General features: G+C 28.7%; 1 protein-coding gene across 3 annotated transcripts in view; it reads left to right on the plus strand.

The window, feature by feature from the left end:
- The window catches only part of LOC142333291 (ATP-binding cassette sub-family C member 4-like), a 124,722-nt gene that overhangs the window by 80,602 nt on the left and 19,060 nt on the right, over nucleotides 1–25,060 (plus strand). For all 3 annotated transcript variants that reach the window (XM_075380313.1, XM_075380314.1, XM_075380315.1), the window contains exons 13-20: nucleotides 446–543; nucleotides 1,555–1,640; nucleotides 3,231–3,395; nucleotides 9,781–9,995; nucleotides 11,679–11,905; nucleotides 17,662–17,741; nucleotides 21,550–21,700; nucleotides 22,580–22,686. In XM_075380313.1, coding sequence (XP_075236428.1) covers nucleotides 446–543; nucleotides 1,555–1,640; nucleotides 3,231–3,395; nucleotides 9,781–9,995; nucleotides 11,679–11,905; nucleotides 17,662–17,741; nucleotides 21,550–21,700; nucleotides 22,580–22,686 — 1,129 coding nt within the window. The remainder of the gene's footprint in view (nucleotides 1–445; nucleotides 544–1,554; nucleotides 1,641–3,230; nucleotides 3,396–9,780; nucleotides 9,996–11,678; nucleotides 11,906–17,661; nucleotides 17,742–21,549; nucleotides 21,701–22,579; nucleotides 22,687–25,060) is intronic.

Raw genomic sequence — 25,060 nt, forward strand, 5'->3', positions numbered from 1 at the left:
TCAGTTATTTAACATCTTATTTTTGAAGTCTGACGCTCAAATCCTAGTAAAAACTAGTTGCTTTTATATGGATTTGAATACTAGACAGTGGATACCGTTATACTTTGGTGGCTGAGGTTCAATTAATATCACGTCTCAGGAATGTTTGGCCTGAATTTGTACAAGGCTACAAGTTATTTACATGTCATACATACCATCCACATTGGATTGTGGCTGTTGTGGGGGGGGGGGGTTCCACTAGTTCAACAGATTGCAACATACATATTAAGAAAAGAAAATAATATTGACAGTTTTTTGGTTTTTTTTTTAACTTAACCTCATACATAAGGAGAATTTACTTTATAATCTGGTCTAAGCATGATGCTTTATCAGTTTATTATAAATATGTATACATTTTTTTTTATTGTTAATTTATTTAGACATTTTTTTTTTTTTTGTTTTTAAGAGCTATCTATAAAGAAGCAGATATTTATTTACTTGATGATCCTTTATCAGCTGTTGATACTCATGTTGGTAAACATCTTTTCAATAATTGTATTAAAGGTAATAAATTATTTATTATAAAGATTATTTACTATATTTATTTTAAGTGTTGAAGAATAATAATTATTCATTTGTTAGTTAGAATAATTGATGAGGCTACTACAGTTAATTACAATGATCTAAATAAACTGTGTTAAATAAATTAATTAAATTGGTATGATTGTTATTAGCCATGAAAATGCTTAATAAGTGTTTCATAAAAGACTTTTTCACTTACAACTATATTAATCCATATAAATTTCAACAGTTTTCTGCCATATCAAATTTCAAAAAGTTCCATTGTTTGTCTTTGTGACTTCTCTAATCTCCTCATTTCTTATCTGCAAAGGTTTGTCTATTAGTAGTAAGACTATGGTTGATGCTAGCAAATTTCTTTTCTACCTAGAAGTTTCTCTTTTTTACTTATCTGCCTTTACATTGTCTATGTAATTCTGTTGAATATGCATTGTTTTTTTTATCTTATGCTATCTTTTTCCTGTTTGAGAAGGTCCTCTTCAATTTCCTTGCCATTCTATCATTGTATGTCATTATTTATTCTAATATTTAAAATTTATTATGCCACAGATCTAAATATTATATAAATTGACTAATCATAAATCTGCTTTAATTTGTAGACAAATGTCAGTTTCAATAAACTTGTTTATATAATTCTTAGGTCTTCCTACCCTATTGTATTTATTTATTACTATTAATTCCTCTACAGAAGTCCAAAGTTTGAACATATTAAGCTTGAAATATAAATGATTAAACCTATTTAGTGTGTGAATTATACACATAAGATGTTTTAAGCAACGCTTAAACCCTATACAGAAACAAGCAATATCTTAAACCCTATAAAGGGTTTAGAAAAAATCTACAATCTTAATTGTTTTTTTACATGATTCTTATTTAATATATATATATATATATATATATATATATATATATGTGTGTGTGTGTGTGTGTGTGTGTGTGTGTGTGTGTGTGAGTTCTATAAAGTATATAATTATTTTGTCATGTTTTTTATTTCAGGTTACTTAGCCAAAAAAACAGTGATACTTATTACACATCAATTACAGCACATTAATGCTGTTGATCATGTCATACTAGTTCATAATGTAAGTAAATCTAATTTTTATAATCTTAATCACCAAATATTAATGTAATCAGTAACAAATAACTGTGTAAATTTCAGTAAAAGATGTTTAGTAGTTTTGATATCATGTGTTAGTTTTTTTCATATGTCTAATAGTTTCAGTTGCACTTCATAATATATTTGTTGTTGGTTGTCATATCTGACAAATCTTCCCACAAAGCAACTAACACCTATATGTTTAATGTGGATTGAATATCTTATCTGACCAAAACACCTTAGAAAAGAAAGGCTTGAAGATAAGAAAGAGAAAAAGATGATCTGCCTGCCGACAAAACTGCAAAATTAGATAAAAAACATATCAAACAGTTGTCTTAAGTCCTGATAGGTTGTGGTGAATGATCATATCGTAAATAATTCTTCACAAAACTGTGGAACTTTATCCAGGTTGGGAAAAAGACATATTATTAATGAATTTACATTCACCAGTTAAACTATTTGCATCAACAAATTATTTTTCTCCATATTTTAAGAGGTAGACTTTTCTAAGGAAAATTCTCATTCACCCTTAATTGTATGGTATGAAAATATCCAGCAAATATATAAACCACTCAAGCAGATTCTCACTGGAAAAAAGCAATATATTAAAAACAGTTATATATTTTCCTAGCGACTCTTCTTAATGTGAACAAAGAGAATCGTTTGAAAATTTTCCAGAAGTTTTTGAAACATTACGAAGTGAAGGAGACTCATAAGCGAATAATTTCTTAAGCGTTGATGATACTTGGGTCCATCACTTAATACCCGAGAGTAAGCGATAAAGTTTAGTCTAGAAACATCCCCACAGCAAAAAAGTTCAAAACTCTGATGTCTGTAGGAAAGGTGATGATGATATTCTGGGGTATGGAAGGTTCACTTTTGGTTTACGTCACACCTAAATGTCAATCAGTAAACAGTGACAACTACCGTGAGCTACTGCGTATACTGAAGCAAAAAATCAAATCCAAAAGACTTGTTAAACTTTCTAAAGGCGTGAATTTGCTTCAGGATAATGCTCAACCTCATATGGCCAAAAAAACAGTCATTTGCCTTCAAGATCTCAGTTTTGAGCTGCTAAACCATCCTCCATACAGTCCGGACCTGGCTCAAAGCCATTTTCATCTTTTTCACCTATTAAAAGAAGAGTTGCAAGGGAATCATTATCGATCTGATGAAGAAGCCATAGAAGCGGTTGAAAACTTCTCTGCACACTAGACCGAAAATTTTTTTCCAGAAAGGAATTCAAAAGTGCCTTTAAAAGATGGACTAAAAAGTCGATCTTAAATGTCCATCTTAAAAGTTCTTTTAAAAGATGCATTAAAAGATGGACTAAGTGCATAGAAGTAGGAGGAGGTTATGTTGAAAAATAATGTATGTACCATTTATGTCAGTACAAATAAATATATTGATTTATTTTTAATTTCGCTTTACTTTTTGATTTGCCCTCGTACTTGGATACAATATTATGTGTCAAGTGTATATTATAAAAAATCTTTTGACGTTTGAATTTATGTAAATTATAACAATAAGATATATCAGTTAAAATTTGAAATAGTTTATGTATATCCATTTACAGGGACAAATTGAAATGCAAGGTAGTTTTAAGGAACTGAAAAGTAGCGGTTTAGATTATGCGGCATTAGTTTCTAGTGGAGAGGAAAGAAAGGAAAGTGTTTCAGAACCTGACCATAAAGAAATGCGTAAGCTCTCTAGAATGATTTCAAGAGCATCATCAATCCGAGTAAGTAATTTTATTGTTTTTTAAAGTTATTTATTTATTGCTAGGTAGTTAAATAATGTTCACTCTTGTATGTCACTTTGGTATCCCTGCTCAAAAAGGAAGAGAGTTATGTGGCAGATCAATGTTGTTTGGAATAGACACCTAAGACTCTTTGCAATCCTTATACTAGTTATTAATACTTCAAAGGTCATAAATTTGAGTACATGAAAATGTTATTTTGTGCTCAAAAATATATACTGAAGTTTGGTATTGATTCAGTAGAATGACAAGGCAACACAGGGGCATGAAGTATTTATTGGTTTACCAACTTTTTAAGGAATATTTATAACATAAATATGAAGCCAGTTTGTTTTAAAAAAAAATTACTATAACATTGTTTAACTATAATCTTCTCTAGTTTAAGAAAGTACCTGCATCAAATATACAATAGGTCAGTTACATAAAATATATCATATAGTACAGTTTATTGTTTTTTTTTTAAATATATATAAACAGATTATGGAAATACATTCTATTACATTTAACATGAGTTTATAAACTGAGATAGCATTTATTGAAATAAAAATTGAGAAATATTTCAATTATGATTGAGAATGCAGGTTCACAAGAAAATACTTTCATAAAAAATTAACATTTTTTGAGGTAAGATATATATTACCTCGATATTCTGTATTAGGTGGTATTTCAATAGAATATAAATATAATTTAACTGTACAGAGGAATAATGTAAATCTAAAAAGATTAATTTCATTTATATATATGTTTATATTTCTATAAACATCAGTTTATAGAAACCCCACAACAAATAGCATTACAGTACATGTAAATTCTAATCACCCATAGTAACAAAAAATTGGTGCCTATAAAAACCTGATATTTAAAGCTGCATATTCTACAAGAAAAATGAAAACAAACTCAAAAAGGAAATAGATGTAATAAAACAAATATCAGTATTTAATGGTTTTGGTAGTAAAATTATACAAAAGGTACATAAAAAGCAGAATAAAAGTACTATGATAGTTTTACAAAATTGTAACAAGAAAATAACACAGATATTATTAATAGACTTGATTTAAAATAAAATTATACACAAAATAATAGAAAAAATTACTAATATTGATGATAAGAATAAATGTAAAAAAGCATTCAAAACAAATAACCATATTTTAAAATATTTAAGGAATAATAATAGTAATAAAAGTGATGGAGAGGATTTAAGGAAAATATATAAAATTTAAATGTAATGAATGTGATAAAATTTATATTGGTAAAACTAACAGATCTTTTAAAAAATGATTTATGAAACATTGTAGTGTTTACAGAAATAGAAAGAGAGGTGTGTGTAATTTAGCCGACCACTTGCTGATTTGTAAGCATAGTATTACTGATTATAAAAGTAATTCAGAAATTTTGGAAATTTGCAACAATAAAAAAATGAATATACTTAAAAATATTATATTTATAAATTTAAACAGAAGTATAAAATGATTAACTAACAGATCGTTTTTGAAAATGACGTTTTAATTAAACAGCAATAAAACGAAACGGAAGGATAGCAGGAGAATTTTATCTCTCTACTAATCGCAGAACCTGGACAAAAGTCTCTTGCTGCTGCTGAATCTTTATTTTATCGGGCCGGTAATTACTTATTTAATGGCGGTTATATTTACTTTGTTTTATTTATGAACGGAATTATTTGCTGTGTTCCGATTCTTTAGACCGGGAAGAAATTTTTTGACGTAGGTGATCTTGGCAAACAGCCGTATGTGAGCTTCGTTCTCCCGACGTTATTCCCCTTCAATCCATCCCACCTTTCAGGCACATAAAATATATCACCTTTCAGGTAGGAGCCCCAATATTTGGAGGATGCAATGCGCTCCACTTTCCGGAGAGAGTCACATGGGCTGATGGTGACAAAATTGTAAGAATTAGGGAAGGATAATGGATTGTTGGTGAAATAGTTAGGAAACTTTATTCATTCTTCATTACTGCATCTTGGCTGGATTTGGTCGGGTTGGATCCACTTCGTGGTAGCGGGCTGATCTTCATTCTTTTTTCTTCTTTAGCCTGCCTTTCTGTAAACGTAAATAATCTACAAGCCGTAAACCTTGAATTGTCTGGTAGCCCAGAAAAGAGCGACATGGAGGAAAGTGCAAACCTCTTCTCTCTTCCGTCGGGCGGCTGCTGGGCTTTTTTCTTCCATAATCTTCGCTGTCCTTCTGCAGTCTTCTTCATCTTTTACGTTAGGAAAGTAGGATGGTTGGCTCTAACAATTGATAAAACAATATTCGCGTTCGCGAAGGGTCAATGCGGCGATCCCCTTATTTCTTATTTCAATTATTTCATTTAGCAAGAAGTTTTCAACCAAAAAATATTTCTCTGCATCATCTGTAACAGATCTAAAACAAAAAAAGAGAAGCATATCCTTATGCTAGAGCTTAGATACAACATATTAACCCGTAAAGTCGCGGCACGGCAAAAATACCACCGTCGATCGTCTACGGAAAAAATTTTCAGGGCCACGAATATAAAGTTTTAACGAGCTAAAAAATATTGGTAGTTTGCAAAAATATAAACGATTCCCAGCCCTTCTTATGGTTCTTTCCCCGATTAAATGCGTAGAGATCCTTAAAATAAATTATAAAAAATTTTCAAACCTTACCATTTTGAAGTTTTTAGGACCATGGATTTAGTCGAGGTTAACGAATTTTAAACCGACACAAATTCGCAAATATATATTCGGTTCCCGACTTCATTTTTTTTCTATTAACCTATTAATTAATGAAATGAAATTTAATAAAAATTTATTTTTTGTAAAATTTTAAATTCAAAACATTTTAGTGGTTAAAATTGCACTTCCGATGCAAATAAACACGAATCGTTGCTGTATTTTGAAAGTATGCCCGTACTTGTATAAAGTTTTAAATTTTATAAAAATTTAAAGTATAAAAAATCGAGTGTGGCTGTGTCGGGGTGCACGGCCGTCGGTTTATCGTGAAATGTTACAGACCTTGGAAGTTTTTCTAAGCTACAGACCGACAACTTATCTGTAGAGTTAAATGGGAGAGCCACCATCGCATTTTTTTTAACAAAATTGAAAGTCTCCAATGGAAAATGTTGGTTCCATCATTTGGCCAACTCTACAGATAAATTGGTCGGTCTGTATGTCAGCAAGTCACTTTTAGTGTATCGGATTGAAACAAAAAAGACATCGATTGCGTACTAAATTTAATTTTAACATAAAACAGACACTAAATGGAACATGATATTTATTTCGACTAATATTCGACGACAGTTTTGTTCAACATTGATTTGTGATATGAGAAGTAAGAAACATAAGGCATAATAAGCAGCAGTAGAGGTGCTCGCGTCTTGTCAGCTTTGCGACGCTCCCGAAACAGTCTCGCTTGCGCGGCACCGGACATTGGGGGTACCTGTGCGAAGTTCATAACGTCCCCTTTCCAACGATATGCGTAATTTATATTTCCGGTTGGCTTTTACACGGGCTGAAGCTGACATATTGAATTTTTATACTTTTTTACAAGTTTACTTTAATTTTTTACACATAAATATTGTTCAGAATACACTTATTATTACTTTTCGATCTATCTCGACAAACTCTAAACAGAAACATACGAATCACCGCACTATCACATCTAACTCGTGAGCTACACTAAATGAAAATAAGCGAGAGCACCAGTTTTGGCCGATCTGCGCTTTGCCGCCACCCCGCTTGCCAGTGACGCAAACACAAAGTAGTATTGGCGAGCTAACCCACCGGGTTGGTCTAGTGGTTAACGCGTCTTCCCAAATCAGCTGATTTGGAAGTCGAGAGTTCCAGCGTTCAAGTCCTAGTAAAGCCAGTTATTTTTACACGGATTTGAATACTAGATTGTGGATACCGGTGTTCTTTGGTGGTTGGGTTTCAATTAACCACACATCTCAGGAATGGTCGAACTGAGAATGTACAAGACTACACTTCATTTACACTCATACATATCATCCTCATTCATCCTCTGAAGAAATATCTAAACGGTAGTTACCGGAGGCTAAACAGGAAAAAAGAAAGAAAGTATTGCCGAGCTGATCATGTAAACTGAAAAAAGACACCGCATTTACGTCACTGAACTAATAGTTAGGCAGTTATTAAGGCAGGACGATACAGACCTTTTAGTTACGCTACAAATTTCTGTTTGGTACCCGTATGTTTCGGTGTGATTTTAAAGACGTTTCACGTCAAAAGTTAATTAACGTTTTAATTAAAGACATAGTGGGTTTTAGTATTCTAGATCATGAGTATCAGTGTTCTTTGGCGGTTAGGTTTCAAGTAACCACACAGGAATGGTCAACCTGAGACTACACTTCATACATATCATCCTCATTTATCCTCTGAAGTAATACCTTACGATGGTTCCAGAGACTAAACAGAAAAAGAGAGAGAGAGAGAGTTTGTAGCAGCTGGCAACAATGTTTACGAACGTAGTTGTGTGAAATTTCTAATTTACATAATTCCAGTATAGCAGTTGAAGTTTTGTTGTTACAAATTTTATGGCTGTTAAGATTTGTTTTTTAAATATTTTATTTCTCTTTTGTTTTTGTTATATTTTTATGTAATTTTAGAATTATGTCTGAGTAAATAGTCACTTTAGTATCAAAACACTATAAATCCTAGCAGTTATATTTTATGATGAAAGTAAATAATACATGTATTTTGAATTAATTTAAAAAATCTGATGTGGACACGACATGACTTCCTTGTACGCCTATTAAATTAATATACGCATTTTTTTTTAATGAAAAGTACGTAAAATTTTATTTCATTAATACCTTCTGATATTTCTTCTTTTTTTTTTTTTCTTGTTATTATAGAATTATTATTTATCGTAATTTTTTTTTACAATCAGAGGTTAATAATTATTAACAAATCAATATATTTAAATTTAAAAAAAATTAAAAAAAAAAGGAGATGAAGTCTGATTTGAACCGATATGCCTTCTACTTGTAAGATCCAAATATTTCATTAATTAAAATGTTATTTCGCTATAACTGTGGAACCAATGAAAATAAGTACCACTTATGATATATCGTTGAAAAGCTGTCGATGAGGGCTTATTACTGCAGTTAAGAAAAGTCCAAAATCCAAGTGTTTTAGATTTTGGGCTTCTTTTGACACTTTTGGTTCCGTCGATTGCAATCAAATCAAATCAGAGGTGTACAACTAACTAGATGTCACAACAGTCCTAAATCCAATATTTCAACATCCTATGGCTAATCATTTTTGAGTTATGAGAGATACATACATGCGTACAGATGTCACACCGAAACTAGTCAAAATGGATTCAGGGATGATCGAAATGAATATTCCTGTTGAAATCTGTTTTTGATAACCGGAATTTTTCGCGATCACAATATTATTTATCCCATACTTCGTACAAGGAAGTAAAAAAGAATCTATTATCACTCTGGCAGTACCAGAACTTTGGATCAGTGATTGCAAATAATTTAGTATTCACTTTATAAGCAATAAAATTTCTTTTGTTTAGTAAGTTCATTCAAATTACAGTGCTATAGTGTTATTAATTATTTATTTTAAATGTATTATTATTTCTTACTGAAGTTCAAAAAGCGTAGTTGATGTGCCAGTTTGGGTTAATCTGCTAGATCAGTTACTGACTACGTGCTAAGAATGACATCCTATTGTTGTACACTTTCCTGTCGGCAGTGCTAAAACTATTTCAGATACTCCACGTAGAACTATTGAGCATCTATGTGTTTAGATTTCTAAACTTTTACAATTAATAATACATATTAATGTGTTGGTTGAAGGTAATTATAAGTTATAGGTTTGAAAAGGGTTTACGGTAAATCAAATATAAGAAAAAATTATAAAATTAACATCTATTTAAAAATAAATACTATAATTATCTAACATGTAAATTAAAACAGTGACACTAAGATCTGATAAACAATAGTTACTCTTAACTGGCAGAGTATGGTAAAGTGAAGATAAGCCCAAGCAAGTATCAAATTTAGTTTTCTGTTTAAGATACACCTGATCTTAATTTTCATTAAATCAGATTAACTCTTCCAGCTTGACGTATGAACAAACTGGATTTTCTATTTTTATTCTGTTTAGCCTGTAATTGTAATCTGTTTACATTAATTTAATGTAAAGATTATTTTGAGCAATGTTTTTGTCATAAAATTGTTAAATTTTGTATTTAACAATTTTATTTTTATTTTATATTTTATTTTTAATTGTTAATTTTGTATTTCTTTTCATTAATTTTGTTTTTTAATTAATTGTTTACTCGATTGTTTGATATCTGTCTATACAATCAATGAATGTTAAATTTTTAATTCTTATTTTCTGTTTCTGTTTTAGAGCATTCAGTCAAGTTTAATGGATGATGGTTCAATATGTTCTGATGACATACCAGTTGCAGAACCTGAACCAGAAGTTGTCACTCGACCAGGACACTCTATTTATGTGGATTATTTTCGTTCAGGTTCAAATATCTGTATTCTTTTCATTTGCATCATATTATTCATTTTAACTCAAGTTATTGGTAGCTGTGCTGATATTTTTGTTTCTTATTGGTTAGTATGTATTTTATTTCTGCATTTCTTATTCTTTTGTTTACCTTTACATTGATTATAGGCTGGTAGTAATAACTGATGAGATCTCTTGGTTTTCTTTTTATCCTTGGCCAACTATTATACTTTATTAACATGTCAGGGCTTGCTTTGCTTACCCTTCCCATATTGCCTGAGGACTTGGCTGGACTCTGTTATTTTATGACTTCCTTTTAACTGGCAGAATATGGGGAAGTGAAGATAAGCTCAAGCAAGTATCAGATTTAGTTTTCTGTTCGAGATATGAGTGATCTTAATTTTTATTAAAACAGATTAACTCTTCCAGCTTGATATATGAATAACTAGATTTTCATTATTCTCAATATTATTATCAAGCTTATGAGAGTAATACTGACTAATAACTATTAAAGTTTGTTCAAATCAAAGTTATTGTAAATTCTTCAGAGCAACAGTTTGGTCAGCACAAGACTTGATACTTTGCGTGATCTGAAGTATACAGTTTTCAGAATAGTTGGTCCCATCTTAAAATAGTAATTATAGCTGGTTACTTGTCTTCATATGGGTAAAAAAGTATTTATTTTACACGCTTCTTTGTGTTACCTGACAAATACCAAAAGGAGGTGACTACTTTGTTTCTCTTTTTCTTTTTTTTAATGTTTTTTGCCATGCAACCACAGACAGGTGCAGTTAGTGACAACTCACACACAGTAACGGTGGCAGTGGCTGTGTTGGTTGAGTCGCCATCACACCGCACCTTTAAAGCATCGAATGAATACACTGTTGCACTTTTAAAGATACTTTTCTCAACAACCAAAAGAGATATCAAAAGACAAAGGAGACCTTTTTTTTGTATAAAATTTAATTTTAAATATTATAAGTGGTCTTCGAATTCAATTTGACTAATGATTTGTCAATAATAAAGTTGAATATTGGCAAGGAACATAATGTGGTTGTTATCGTAAGCCATTAAAATAGCCACAATCTTGAAATAGTGAAACATTTCATAATGGCAAGAGTTCTGTGTTCTTTTCAGTTATAAATATTATGGTCATACAAAATTTCAGCTCAATTGGTTCAGTAGTTTTCCAATGCTTTTTTAAATATCTGTTATTACTTCATCCATCCTTTGTGATTTTACTACATAAATAATAAATTCCCCCAATTTTGGTGTAAGGAATAATTATGTACTTCAAAATAAAATAAAATAAAAGGAGCATACATTGGTTCTGAGAGCACATTTTAGAAATTATGTATAGTACATCAAAGTTTAAGAAACAAATTTAAAAAAAAATGAAACAGTGACAGGATAAAATAAACATAAAAGAGAATTATGTTAAGTTAAAACTGAACAGATTCAAACCTAGAAGTTATTACAGTGTAAAACAAATGGTTGTTAAGTAAAGAAATTAGGTAAAGCAGGTGAGGTGACTTTCTCCTTCACTTAAAACCAGTTTTTTTCTTTAAATAGCACTGTTACAAGAATTACAGAGTAAAAATAACATAAAATATGATCTTAGTTTGCCCTAACATGTGTATTGTCTGATTTCCTGGATTTTTTTAGTTTCATTTAGTGATTTCTGATAATAATTTTATTGAAATTATTTAAACAGTTATTTTTATTTATAATCTTTCTCTAGAAGACCTTTTAGCAAATTATAGGAAATTTATCATTTTTTATTATTTAAGGACCAGTATGGAAGAAAGGAGATATTACAATCCAAATGATAATATATGGCCAAGTTCAACTTTTGCAGCAATTGAAGGTGGTCTTGTGATTGGTATGTTGGTAATTGGTCTAATACGAGCCTCAATCTTTTGTACTTCGTGTATGAAATGTTCTAATAAACTTCATACAAAAATACTTAATTCAGTTATTGGAACACCAATATCATTTTTCAATAATAATCCATCAGGTATGTAGCCCCTATATATATATATATATATATATATATATATATATATATATATATATATATATATATATATATATATATATATATATATATATATATATATATACCTGTGTGTGTGTGTGTGTGTGTGTGTGTGTGTGTGTGTGTGTGTGTGTGTGTGTGTGTGTGTGTGTGTGTGTGTGTGTGTGTGTGTGTGTGTGTGTGTGTGTGTGTGTGTGTGTGTGTGTGTGTGTGTGTGTGTGTGTGTGTGTGTGTGTGTGTGTGTGTGTGTGTGTGTGTGTGTGTGTGTGTGTGTGTGTGTGTGTGTGTGTGTGTGTGTGTGTGTGTGTGTGTGTGTGTGTGTGTGTGTGTGTGTGTGTGTGTGTGTGTGTGTGTGTGTGTGTGTGTGTGTGTGTGTGTGTGTGTGTGTGTGTGTGTGTGTGTGTGTGTGTGTGTTGAGGGGGTGTGGGTGTGGGTGTGTGTGTTTATTGGTTTGTTGGGTTGGTTGTGGGTGTGTGCATGGGAGATTGGTTGTGTGAATGTATATATGATAAACATTTACTAGAATTTTTATTTTATTTGGCCATTTGAATAATAATAATAGTAATGAAAAATATTCTGCATCATAAACACACTCTTTATTTTGATTCTATTTTATTTTTATTTAAAACGATCATTTTTTAACTATCAATAAACTGCTAATTAAATGCGGTTTTTAAAACTTGTCTTAACAACCTCAGTCATTGTTGTAATCATCTTCAGTGATTGATTGTCGCATAAACTGATGTTATTGCTCACAGTTTCTTTGAATTATGCAGATGTGCATTTAAAATTAAGTTGTAGACTGTTGGATTTGAATTGTATTTGACCATTTAGTATATTGTTGTGTGTTTTTATGTTTCATAATAATCAATTATGAAATCCTTCTTAATGTACGAGAGGTAATTAAAAAATAATGAGAATTTTAATTTTTATCAAAAATAATTTATTTATTCTTTTATACAGGTATCCCCCATCAAAGTAGACCCTCCAAGACACGATATATTTATACATTCATTTCTTGCAATCCTCAAAACATTTTGGAAAGAATTTTTTAATTTAGCCTAAGTTCATTCAGAAATTTTTTTCTTTTTTTCATCTGTCATTGAAAATTACTGACCCTTTAATGTTCTTTTAATCAGCAGGAACAAGGCAAAGTCGCAAGATGCCATGTCTGGAGAATACAGAGGTTATAGCATCAGTATGGTGTTATTTTTGCTAAATAATGACAAATTAATAGTGAAGTGTGAGCTAGAGCGTATTTGTGATGGTGCAAAATTCAAAAATTGTTTTGCATATTAGTAGTTGTTTTCTTCAGGTTGCCTCACATGGTCTGCATAAAATCGCTAAGTAATACTGTTTGTTGATCATAAACAACCTTGTGGTTGAAATTCATAATGGATATCATTGTAATCTAAAAAAATAGATAGGGAAGTCATCAGATTCTATCAAACTTGGAGTGTTTTTTTTTAGGTCTTGGTTCTTCAGGAAAATTCCATCAAGATGATTGAATGATTGGACCTTCATTTCAATATAATCACACACCTGTGTTTCATTACCTGTTATGACACATTTGAATAATTCTGAATCATCAGTGATGTCAGCTAACAATTATTCTCTGATGTCACTTTTGTTGAAATTTCAGTAGTTTTGGAATAAATATTTCTGGTATTCTGGTCCTTGTTTCATAACCAAAATTTCAATAAAAATTGTTTCATATCAGCTATTAGAGATTCCCTCCTTCTTCAGCAGCTTCTTATTGACAATTATTAATCACAATGTCCTTCATTTTGTTTATAACATCATCGGTTGTTGGTGTGATAGGCTGTCCAACCCTTTTTGTCATCTTCAACATCTTCATGGCCTTCTTAAAATTGTTTGTACCATAAATTAATAAATAAATTATTACATTACCAAAAATCCTTTTGTACTAATTAGAATATTTTAAAAGAAGATAGAAACCTACCTGGCTCACGCCGGCTTGAACTCAGATCATGTAAAATTTTAAAGGTCGAACAGACCTAAAACTGTAAAACCTACCACACAGAAACTTTTAATCCAACATCGAGGTCGCAAACAAATCTATCAATAAGAACTCTCCATTTATAACGCTGTTATCCCTAAGGTATCTATATCTTTTAATCAAAATAAAGGATCAAAACTTCATATAAAAATGTAAAATAAAACTAAAGATTAAAATTTTATTTATCACCCCAACAAAATTTAACCCACAAAAATTAAAAAAATAAACTAAAAAAAAATTTTGTAACTAAAATAAAAATCGATAGGGTCTTATCGTCCCTCTTCTATCTTTTTTTTTCATTCTCCTATACCACCACATTTCAAAAGCTTCTAATCTTTTCTACTCAGATACTCCGATTGTCCAAGTTTCACTTCCATATAAAGCGACACTCCAAACATACACTTTCAAAAATCTTTTCCTGACATTTAAATTAATTTTTGTTGTAAACAAATTATATTTCTTACTGAAGGCTCATTTAGCTTGTGCTATTCGGCATTTTATATCGCTCCTGCTTCGTCCATCTTTAGTAATTCTACTTCCCAAATAACAAAATTCTTCTACCTCCATTATCTTTTCTCCTCCTATTTTCACATTCAGTGGTCCATCTTTGTTATTTCTACTATATTTCATTACTTTTGTTTTGTTCTTGTTTATTTTCATGCGATAGTTCTTGCGTAGGACTTCATCTATGCCGTTCATTGTTTCTTCTAAATCCTTTTTACTCTTGGCTAGAATTACTATATCATCAGCAAATCGTAGCATCTTTATCTTTTCACCTTGTACTGTTACTCCGAATCTAAATTGTTCTTTAACATCATAAACTGCTAGTTCCATGTAAAGATTAAAAAGTAACGGAGATAGGGAACATCCTTGTCGGACTCCCTTTCTTCTTACGGCTTCTTTCTTATGTTCTTCAATTGTTACTGTTGCTGTTTGGTTCCTGTACATGTTAGCAATTGTTCTTCTATCTCTGTATTTGAACCCTAATTTTTTTAAAATGCTGAACATTTTATTCCAGTCTACGTTATCGAATGCCTTTTCTAGGTCTATAACGCCAAGTATGTTGGCTTGTTTTTCTTTAATCTTCCTTCTACTATTAATCCCTCTTCTAAATTTAAGCTTTTTAACTCAAAAATAAAATTCAAATTAAATTTTAAAAATAAAGTATAATTTTCGTCAAACCTTTCATTCCAGACCTCAATTAAAAGACTAATTATTATGCTACCTTAGCACAGTCAAAATACTGCGGCTATTTAAACCATTGAGCAGGCCAAACCTTAAATAAATCACAAAAGGACATGTTTTTGATAAACAGGCGAAATTATTTTTTGCCTAATTCATAAATAAAATTTTTAAATCTACTAATTCAATCATAATTAAAAATTAAAAAATTAATAATCCAGTAAAAAAATAAATAAACAAAAAATTAAATTTTAATCTACAACGAACTTTAAATGATGAAAAATTCTAATCCAACAAGGAAAAGAAAAAAAAAATTATATAAAAAAAAAGAGCTTATCCACCTTAATATAAAATTTCAAAATGAAACAAAAATAAATTAACAAAAAGAAATTCTCGATTAAATCAATTTACCAGATAACCAGATACAAAAAGAAATGAATTTCATATCAAAACAATCCCAAACTTATAAAAAATTATTCTACAATAAAATACTCCATTATTCGGGGAAAAAAAATTAATTTAAAAAGTTAATTAACCCTGATACTAAAGGTACTAAAAAAAAATTATTATTCTAAAATAAAATTTATTGATCCAATACTGTACAATTAACTAAATTAAAAAAAAATCAAATTAAAAAAAAGAAAGACAAAAAAATTAAAAAAAAAAAAAAAAACCGATCAGACTCAACTGAATTGAACAGTAAACAAGCTTATTGTAAATAAGAATAACCCAAAATCTGATTCTAGATACACTTTCCAGTACATCTACTTTGTTACCACTTATCTCAATTTATGAGAGTGATGGGCTATGTACATAATTAGGAGCAAAATTCAAAAAATTAATTTAAAAAAATTACTATTTAATCCAAAATTCAATTTTAATCAAATTAAAAAATCAAAAAACAAAAATTAATGTAACCCAATAACCTTATTATAACTGCATCTTGACCTAACAAATCTTTAAAAAAGAGAAAGAAAATAAATTTTCATTACACTCAACGACAGAGATATACAAGAAAAAAAAGTGCAAAAAATCGTGGAATATCATTTAAATTACAGGTTCCTCTAAAAAGATTTAAAAACCGCCAGACCTATTAAATTTCAATTCTAAAAAATATACTACCTTAGTAATTAAGAATAACAGGGTATCTAATTCTGGTTTAAATTCAAATTTACATAGAAAAAAAAATTTATCATATAAATTTCACCTAAATACAAAATATTAAAATTAAAGTTAGACTAAATTCTAAAAAAATTAACTTGAACCTGAGGAATAACCGCAAATGCTAGCACAACATTTTTTGGTTCTAAAAAATATAACTTAAATTAAAAAATTAAATTAAAAAACTTAACACTGAAAATAAAAATTAACCATTAAGGATATTTAACCTAACAAAAATTTACATGCGTTGTTATACATTTAAAGCCAAATTTTAAAACAAAAATCAAATTAAAAAAAAAAAATATTACAGAAGGAACCTTAAAGCCATATTAATAAAACAAAATACACTCAAAAAAGGATCTCCTGCCCTTGATCAACGATATTAACTGAAGTCACCCCTAACTAAAGTTAAAATCAAAACAATGGTTCAAAATAGATGAAAATAAACTTAAAAGCTAGCATTTAAAGCATCAAAACCAGAAAATAAAGCTACCCCTAACATTACCCCAATTTAATATAAAAAAAATAGATGAAATGTTTGGGTATGTTAGATGAACTCTTTGGTTCGACATACCATCCTCACCAAAAGCCTTCCTTAACATCTTCACTACACTTTATTCCACGTTTAATATAAAATTTAATATATATCCTTTGTTACGTTACTTTTAAACAAAATAAATTTTCATTCATATTAAGATACTCCTAACTACTTAACTGCCAGATTTGAACTCTGCATCTAGTATGGCTGAAAATATTGATGTACATATATATATATATATATATATATATATATAAGAAAGAGTGGGCATTAGCTTGATTATAGGTAGTGATACATCATTTGGAAAAAGATCTACCCAGTCAAAAAGATACAATGTGCAGAATTAAAAAAAGAAATTCTCATTGAATTCACACCTCATATGTTTAGAATAACCTAAACATATTAGATTTAATATTTGTTTATATTTGTACTGTTTGATAAATATAGAATATTCTGCAGTCAGTGCAGTTAAGTTTTTATATATATTCCATGAGTATTTGGTCTGTTGAATGATTGTGTTGTATGTGTAATACATTATTTTGCTTTTTATTCTAAAGGACTGATTTTATCTACATTTATTTTAAGTTTGTGATCTATTTTCTCTGAGTTTTAGTTCATACACTGACAAAAACTGCATTAAATAAATGAATAGATTACTGTGAATTAAAATTATTATAATTAGATATTCATGTTGTTTAGATCTGAAAAGCTGAACAGATTGTGAAATGAAGCTATGCTCAATCCCAGTTATAGTTTTATTATTAATTTTCAGTTACATTTAATTAAGTATTCAAATTATTGTAAAATATATATATTTTTATTTTGAATTTCCAGGTCGTATTTTAAATAGATTTTCAAAAGATTTGGGTATGATAGATGAAATGTTACCAAAAAGTTTATTGGATATTGGACAGGTAAATAAACACACTTTTTTTACAGTTATGTACACTTTTTTATTTATTTATTTTTTTTTTATTTATGTTACTCATGCATTATATCATAAATGACAATTACTCTACTATAATTATATATATTATAATGTATCCCCACCCATGGCAGCAATTTTAATTAAAAGATTTGCATATAAACTGGGTTTGGAATTCATTTTGTTTTTGAGTTATTACAACTGTATTAAGAAATTTCTGCCCAGATATAAGATAATACTTCAGTATGTACTAAAATTCTTTGGAATTACCATAGGACAAAATTAATTGTATTACATGTTACTCAATTTAAAATAAAAAATTTCCCCCAGAACTATCTTTTCTGTAGTCTCTGAGAAAATTTTATATTTCTCAAAAAACTGGAATCAATTAAACAAATTTTATGTTTTATAAGAAATAACTTTATTAACAAATAAAGCTTTCTAAAGAAATTTGTAAATAATTTAACATTAAGAAATTAAAGTCAGTTGAAAAAACATAATTTAGAAAAATTTGATATTTAATTAAAGTAAAACAGATTAAAAGATGACAAAAAATATAAGTTCTAAATCAGAATCAAAAATTAAAATTTAATTCATTAAAATTATAATTGATCTAGTTTAAATATATTAAATCAGAAAAAAAGAAACTGTTGCAAAAATACTAACTTAAATTCTAAAATTAGAAGTCATTTCAGATGTTAAATAAAGTATCTGTAGATGAGAAAATTATTTGAAGGGACAATAAATTAACAAATAAGTAATACTTACCAAAACTCACACGTTCAATTGGGATTGCCGAAAGTGATACTTTTTACTTTTTTATCAACATATGTTTAATTTAATATTTTTATTACTTTCCTGGCTATAGCTGTTAAGTATATAGATTGATAAAAAAAAATCTAAAAAAGTTTGTTGTTTATTAAGATTTTTGACTTGACAATACATTTAAAAAAATTCCAAAAAATCTATTTTTGTCAGATGGAAGTTTTTTGTGCATCTGTACTTTTGTATGTTGCCTCATATTTTATCTAATAACTATGATCCCATTGACCGATTTTCTTCAAGCTTGGTAGACAGGTAATATCACCGCCAGGGGGGGGGGGAGAATGTATTAAATTTTTGCAAAAATTGGAAAAAGGGGTGGGTGTGTTTTGGTCAGAATGAAATTTCAAATCTTTAGAGAAGCAGTTTAGCAAAAATGTTTTCTTATAAAATTTGATAAAAGTTTTTTTATCAAGATCACAAACTTCCAAAACATTTTATTTAATACTCCCCAAAAATATGATATTATTTTCTTTTTTATACATATCTTTTTTCAGAAAAAAAGTTGTGGCAGTTCTTTGAATTTATACTTTCTACATTAATAGGTTTTTAAACCAATATAAACATTTTTTGCCCATCTCACTCCTATGTTCTGTGGTAATAAAAAAATCTGTTTTAAATTTAAATCCGTCTCAAGTTAGCCATTCAATTTAAAATGTAAAAATTTAAATTTTTTGATAGTCCTTACTCTTCAGTATTTCTTAAAAAAGATTATACAAAACTTTTTACCCTTTCCTAGAAAATTACAACTTTGTTTATTTAGAATTATTATTCTAATTTATTTAGAAACAATTCTAAAAAACTCTTCTATAAAATTTATTTTTACCACTTAGAGATTATTTTCTTAAAAATTAGTTTTCCCCTTGAGTATGGGAGCCCTCAAAATGAAAAAAAAATGTCCATTGTAAAATTCAATGCACGCTTAAACATACTTTGTTAAATAATAAAGTAACTAAAATAACTTAATAATCCCTCCCCTGATGGGAGAGCCCCCAAATTAAAAAAAAAAATTGTAATACTTTTTTTTTAATCAAAATTAGAAATAAACATTGTTACATGAAGTGTGAAAAAGAAAAATTCATAATTTTGGTTATTGTTTTTCAATCAAAATTAATTGTTTTATCATAAATATACAAATAAAGCTTAAAATGATGAAAGCCAGAAAGTTTCTTTAAAAATGAATTCCTAACTTAACTGGCATAGCCGGGAAATTTATGTGATTCATTGCCAGATTTTTTTTTATAAAGAGATGTTCATTTTATTGTATTTAATTAATACTACTTATTTATTAATGACTTATTATTACGAGGGTGAATCAAATATAAATGGCATTTTTAAAAAAATAAATTTATTGATTTATAATGTACACAATTCATACCTTCATCATTTCTCTATGTAGTTTCTAGCACAATCTATACACTTTTGCCAACTATTTGGAAGCTTGAATATTCCTTGTTCATAAAAAGTTTAAGGATGAATCTTCAACAAATTGCGCACTCGCTCCTCAACGTCTTCTTTGTTTTTGAATTGTTCCCCTTCAAGGGATTCTTTCAAGGGTGCAAACAAAAATTATTTGGAGGAGTACAAATCTGGACTGTAGGGAGGGTAGTTGAGGGTTTCTCAGTACATTTTTCCCAATTTATCCTTTTTCAAAATCACAATGTGCACCCTGGCATTTCTGATGGCATACCTGTCTTTTGTTTTGGTAGGCGGCTTTTGTTGACTGTAGCAGCTAGCATTAGTAATCTACATAAGCTGTTCACTGATTGTAGAGAAAATCAATGAGTAAAACTCCCCTTGAGTCAAACTAAATCACTGCATTATCTTTACCGACTGACAGACAGATTTTGGCTTTCATCGGGCAGCCCAGCCCTCATCCTTCCTTTGCTACTACTTACTCGCCATTTTTGACTCCAGGGGATAATGATGGACCCATCAATGATGGACCCATGTCTCATCACTTGTGATGATGCACTTCAAAAAATTGTCCCATTCTTGCCGAAATCGATTCATAAGTCTCTCACAGATCTATAACCTGACCTGTTTTTGATTTTATCTACAACCTCAGAACCCATCAAGCACTAATTTTTCTAAAGCCAAGATGATTAGTGATAATGGATTGAGTACTCCCATAGTTGATACCCACTTCTGACGTTATTTCTTCAACAGTGAGCTGGTGATCACCTTTGACAAGCTCTCGAACGACACAGATGTTGTGAGCTGTAAGACTTAATCTTGGGCATCGATTATAACTTTTATTTTCTAGACTTTCTTGCCCTCTCTTAAATTGTCTGGCTCACATATTCACTCAGTTTTTGGACAGTGTAGCATCCCAAACTGTACCTTTAGACGAGTTAAAATTTCCATGGGTTTAACGCCTTCATTAGTTAAAAACTTTAAGATTATACACTATGCAACAGATGGCAGAACCTTTTTGCTCACTCATGGCTGTACTGACTACAGAACAGAGCAGAGGAACTAACCAAGCTGGTTCCCCCTCTCTAACACATCGAGCACAACACCAACATCAACCCCACTCCACCAACCAGCTCAGAACTGCTTGCCACAAAAAAATAGCAAAATTATGGTTTAAATTTGATTCATCCTCGTATTATTTTTCATCATCATTTATTTATTTTACTATATAAAATGACCTTAATTTTGTATAATTGGTGTATGTATATAATACACACATAGTTATTATTAATAATATATTTTTTTCTAATTCTATTATATTGTATTCTTTTATCTTCCTTTGTTCCATATTTAAATTACCTCCTTTGTTCCATATTTCATCACACTATTATACTCTTATCCATACCAAGTGAATAGGAAGTTAATTTTTACTTTTATATATATACTTTTTATACTTATAATCTTCTTTTAATAATACAAAAATTTAATTACATTGTAATTTATTACAATTAATTCAAACATATACTTGGTTACACTGCTTTACATTTATTTTTGTGCAGAGTATCTGTGCTATAACTGGTTCACTGGCAATTGCAATCGTCATTAATCCAATTTGTATTATACCAGCAATAATTTTAAGCATCTTATGCGTAACAGCTAGAAGATTCTACGTGAAGACATCAAAAAATTTAAAACGACTTGAAGGAATTGGCAAGTAATCCTTAAGATAAATGTTTAATAAAACTTTTTATTAGATGTTACATGAAAGTATCATGTTTTGTTAAATAGTTCTTTTAATATAAACTTAGTTAAAAATAGTAAAATATCGTTAAAAATAGTTAAAGTTTTAGTTTTAAAATAGTTTTCAGTTTTAAAATTAGTTGAAAATAATAAATCGATAGTTAAAATAGTAAATTTAATTAATTAGCTAATACATTTTTACAGCCTTTGAATATCACATTTACTATAATAAATGTATATATGTACATGGTATCTTAAGAAGAAATATAAAAAATTTCAGGATAGGTTCAAAATAAAATAAACAAAAAAGCTCATATATAAACATGAGTATGGAAATGCTTCATTTTTTCGTTACAGCTTGTGAAAAATTTCAGTCTAATTTCTATTCCTGGCCATTTTATCTTGGAACTTAAATGAACAGATGAATTTGACGGTTTAACATGCTTTTTGACCTGAAGATTTGAATAAAACAGATTTCAGCATGGTTATCTAGTAATTTTTTTGAACATTTTTATAAAATACAAAAGATTAGTTTAACAAAAGACTATTTTTAAATTAGACATATTATAATAACTTTTATAAAACTGCCAGTAAACAGATAAAATTTTCCAACCAGATTTGTAGAGAATTAAATACTAAGAAAATCTTTGTAAGTAAATAGAACATCTATTCTAGGTACATAAATATATTAATTTAATAAATATTCAAACATGTTACAGTTAATTGTTTCATTAATCTTTATTAAGTAGATATAATTAAGCAGACATTTAGTATTGTATTTTCTAAATTTTGTACTTTTTCTTCCTATTAAAAAATGAATTTTTCTTAAAAATGTAATTTTACTTACAGCTCGAAGCCCTGTGTATTCACATCTTAATTCAACATTACAAGGTTTAACTACAATTAGAGCACTTGGTGTGCAAAATATACTTCTAACAGAATTTGATGGTCACCAAGTATGTATTGTTCATTAAGAAACTTTTTTTAAATATTTCAATATTTATTTTTATTGTTTAAATGGATATAAATAACAAACACAAGTTTGACTTTTACATTCGACTGGAAAAAAAAACACTATCATTTAAATTTGCAAATTATGTGATCACATTTGGACAAGAAGTTTATATAAATAAAAATAGTTAGTAAATTAATTTTCATTTGTCTGAATGATTGGTGGTTTCATCTAATTTGTATAAGTGGGTTTCAACTCTATTATGATTTTATCTAACATTTAACAGTAGAAGTAGCAGTTGTAAAAGTTTTCTACTGTAGTTAAGTCTACTGAATTTTGTATGGGAATCTTTTTAAACCAGCTTTGGTTATTTTGGATATAAACATAAGTTAGTTGTACTGCATACCTTTTAAAGCCATTTTCTTATTTATATTACCTGTTAATAATAGTAATGTAAATGTAATCATATCGTTGAGAATTGAGAAAGTTAAAAAATGAAAATATTACTGAAAACAAGATATTACATTTTTGAGTAAAATTGAAAATTTATACAAAGAAAGTATAGAAAGTGAGTTATAAGTTTTTTTGTTTTTTGTTGTCAATATATTTTCATAATTATTTACCTAAAATTTTATAATTTTGAATCATAAATAAAATGATAATTTATAATAGAAAGAAGTACTGTGAGGGATGTTAACTTTTCAACATAAAAAAAATTTTTATTTGACTACTTTGTTTCATGTTAAGTTATTCAGTACACATTTACTGTTATTGTAGGCATGTAAATTCTTACAGTTTCCTGGTAACTAACTGGAATGTTTTCAGAAGTAATATTTGATTCACAGTTAATAATAATTATGTAGGAGTTATCAAATATAAAAAGGTTTTCAATACCATAAATTTCTAGAAATATAATTTTTTATAGGTTAATTATTTTAAATAGGTGTTTTAATATACATTAAATTTACATGTATTTTAACTAGTGATGTAAAAACACTGCAGTGAATGAATGAATGTATGCATATATTTTATGAAAACTAGGATAAAAATTTAAATGATGCATACACAATAATAATTGATTACATAAATTTGAGGTTAGTTTTTACCATCAGCAGCTGTTGCATTAATATCTTCTAAATGCCATCCCATCAGTAAAAATATGAATAAGAGTATGTTAATCAGGACTAAAAACTACAAAGAATATGCTACAGTCTTTACCAATATGCTTCTAGCAGTGGAAATATAAAATAAAAGTGTTAACTTTTAGAAAATTTGATTTTGAAACATAAAAAATTAGATCTATAATTTGAAAATTGCACAGAAATTTTTTTTTTTATCCAGATTATTTACATAGTGTTGTTTATTAATCAATTCAGTGTGTAAGATTATTAGGGAATTTATTTGAGTTGTTGTTTCTTACAAGTTACTACATGTACAAAGATAACTAAAGAAAGAGAAATAAGACAAAGGAAAAATTAAAAAAAACAGATTTTTTTTAAAGAATTCAAAAGTTATAAGAGTAAAATTTTCATTAAGTTCACCCCAATTGAGATATGATTTTTTAATTCCTCTCTTCTATCTCCTCACTCCTTTTAGAAAGTTTGCTTCAAACTTTAATAGCATCAGTGTCCCATGTACAGAAATCATCATGCCAGAGTTTGTCCCTCAAATACTGTTATTGTTACTAACATATATATATATATATATGTTTGCACACATATTCAAATGAATGAACAAACAAAATTTATTGCCATTGATTTTGCATTTTTGATGTTCCATGATCATCTGAATTAAAAAAAATTAAAAGCTGGTAAGGGGATTTTTTTTCAAAACTGCTGTCATACTTCTTTTGTAATATATGCTATGCTATGACTGCCTAGAATGTAGAACATATTACAACAATGAAACATGTTGTTACAAGACTGTTTACAATTGACATTATGTAAGTCTTCAAGAATGCTCTTAGAAATTATAAAGCAGTAAGATAATTAAATTAAAAGAAAATAATTTACAAATTAATGTGTCAAAATATGATATTAAATACTTTAAAAAATTATGAATCTATATTCTCGATTCATATTTCAATAATAATTTTTGTTATATATTTTTTAATGAGCATATTTTATTAATGGGTTTTAATTCATGATGTAATAAAAATATTTTTAATTAAGAAAAATTAAACGATAATACTTACTACTTTAATGATGATACTGTGAAATGTGAAATGAACAAAAGTTAAGTAATTCAGGTGACAGAAAATAACAGTAGGTAGGGATAATATCAAGATGACAGAGAGATATGAAAGAAAATGTGGAGGATTTTCTTAAGAAAATTGCTATAACTATGTTAGTTAACTCTATGCAGTTTAATAAATATTA

This window comes from Lycorma delicatula, chromosome 12, assembly GCF_047948215.1.
Source record: "Lycorma delicatula isolate Av1 chromosome 12, ASM4794821v1, whole genome shotgun sequence".
Classification (NCBI taxonomy): Eukaryota; Metazoa; Arthropoda; class Insecta; order Hemiptera; family Fulgoridae; genus Lycorma; species Lycorma delicatula.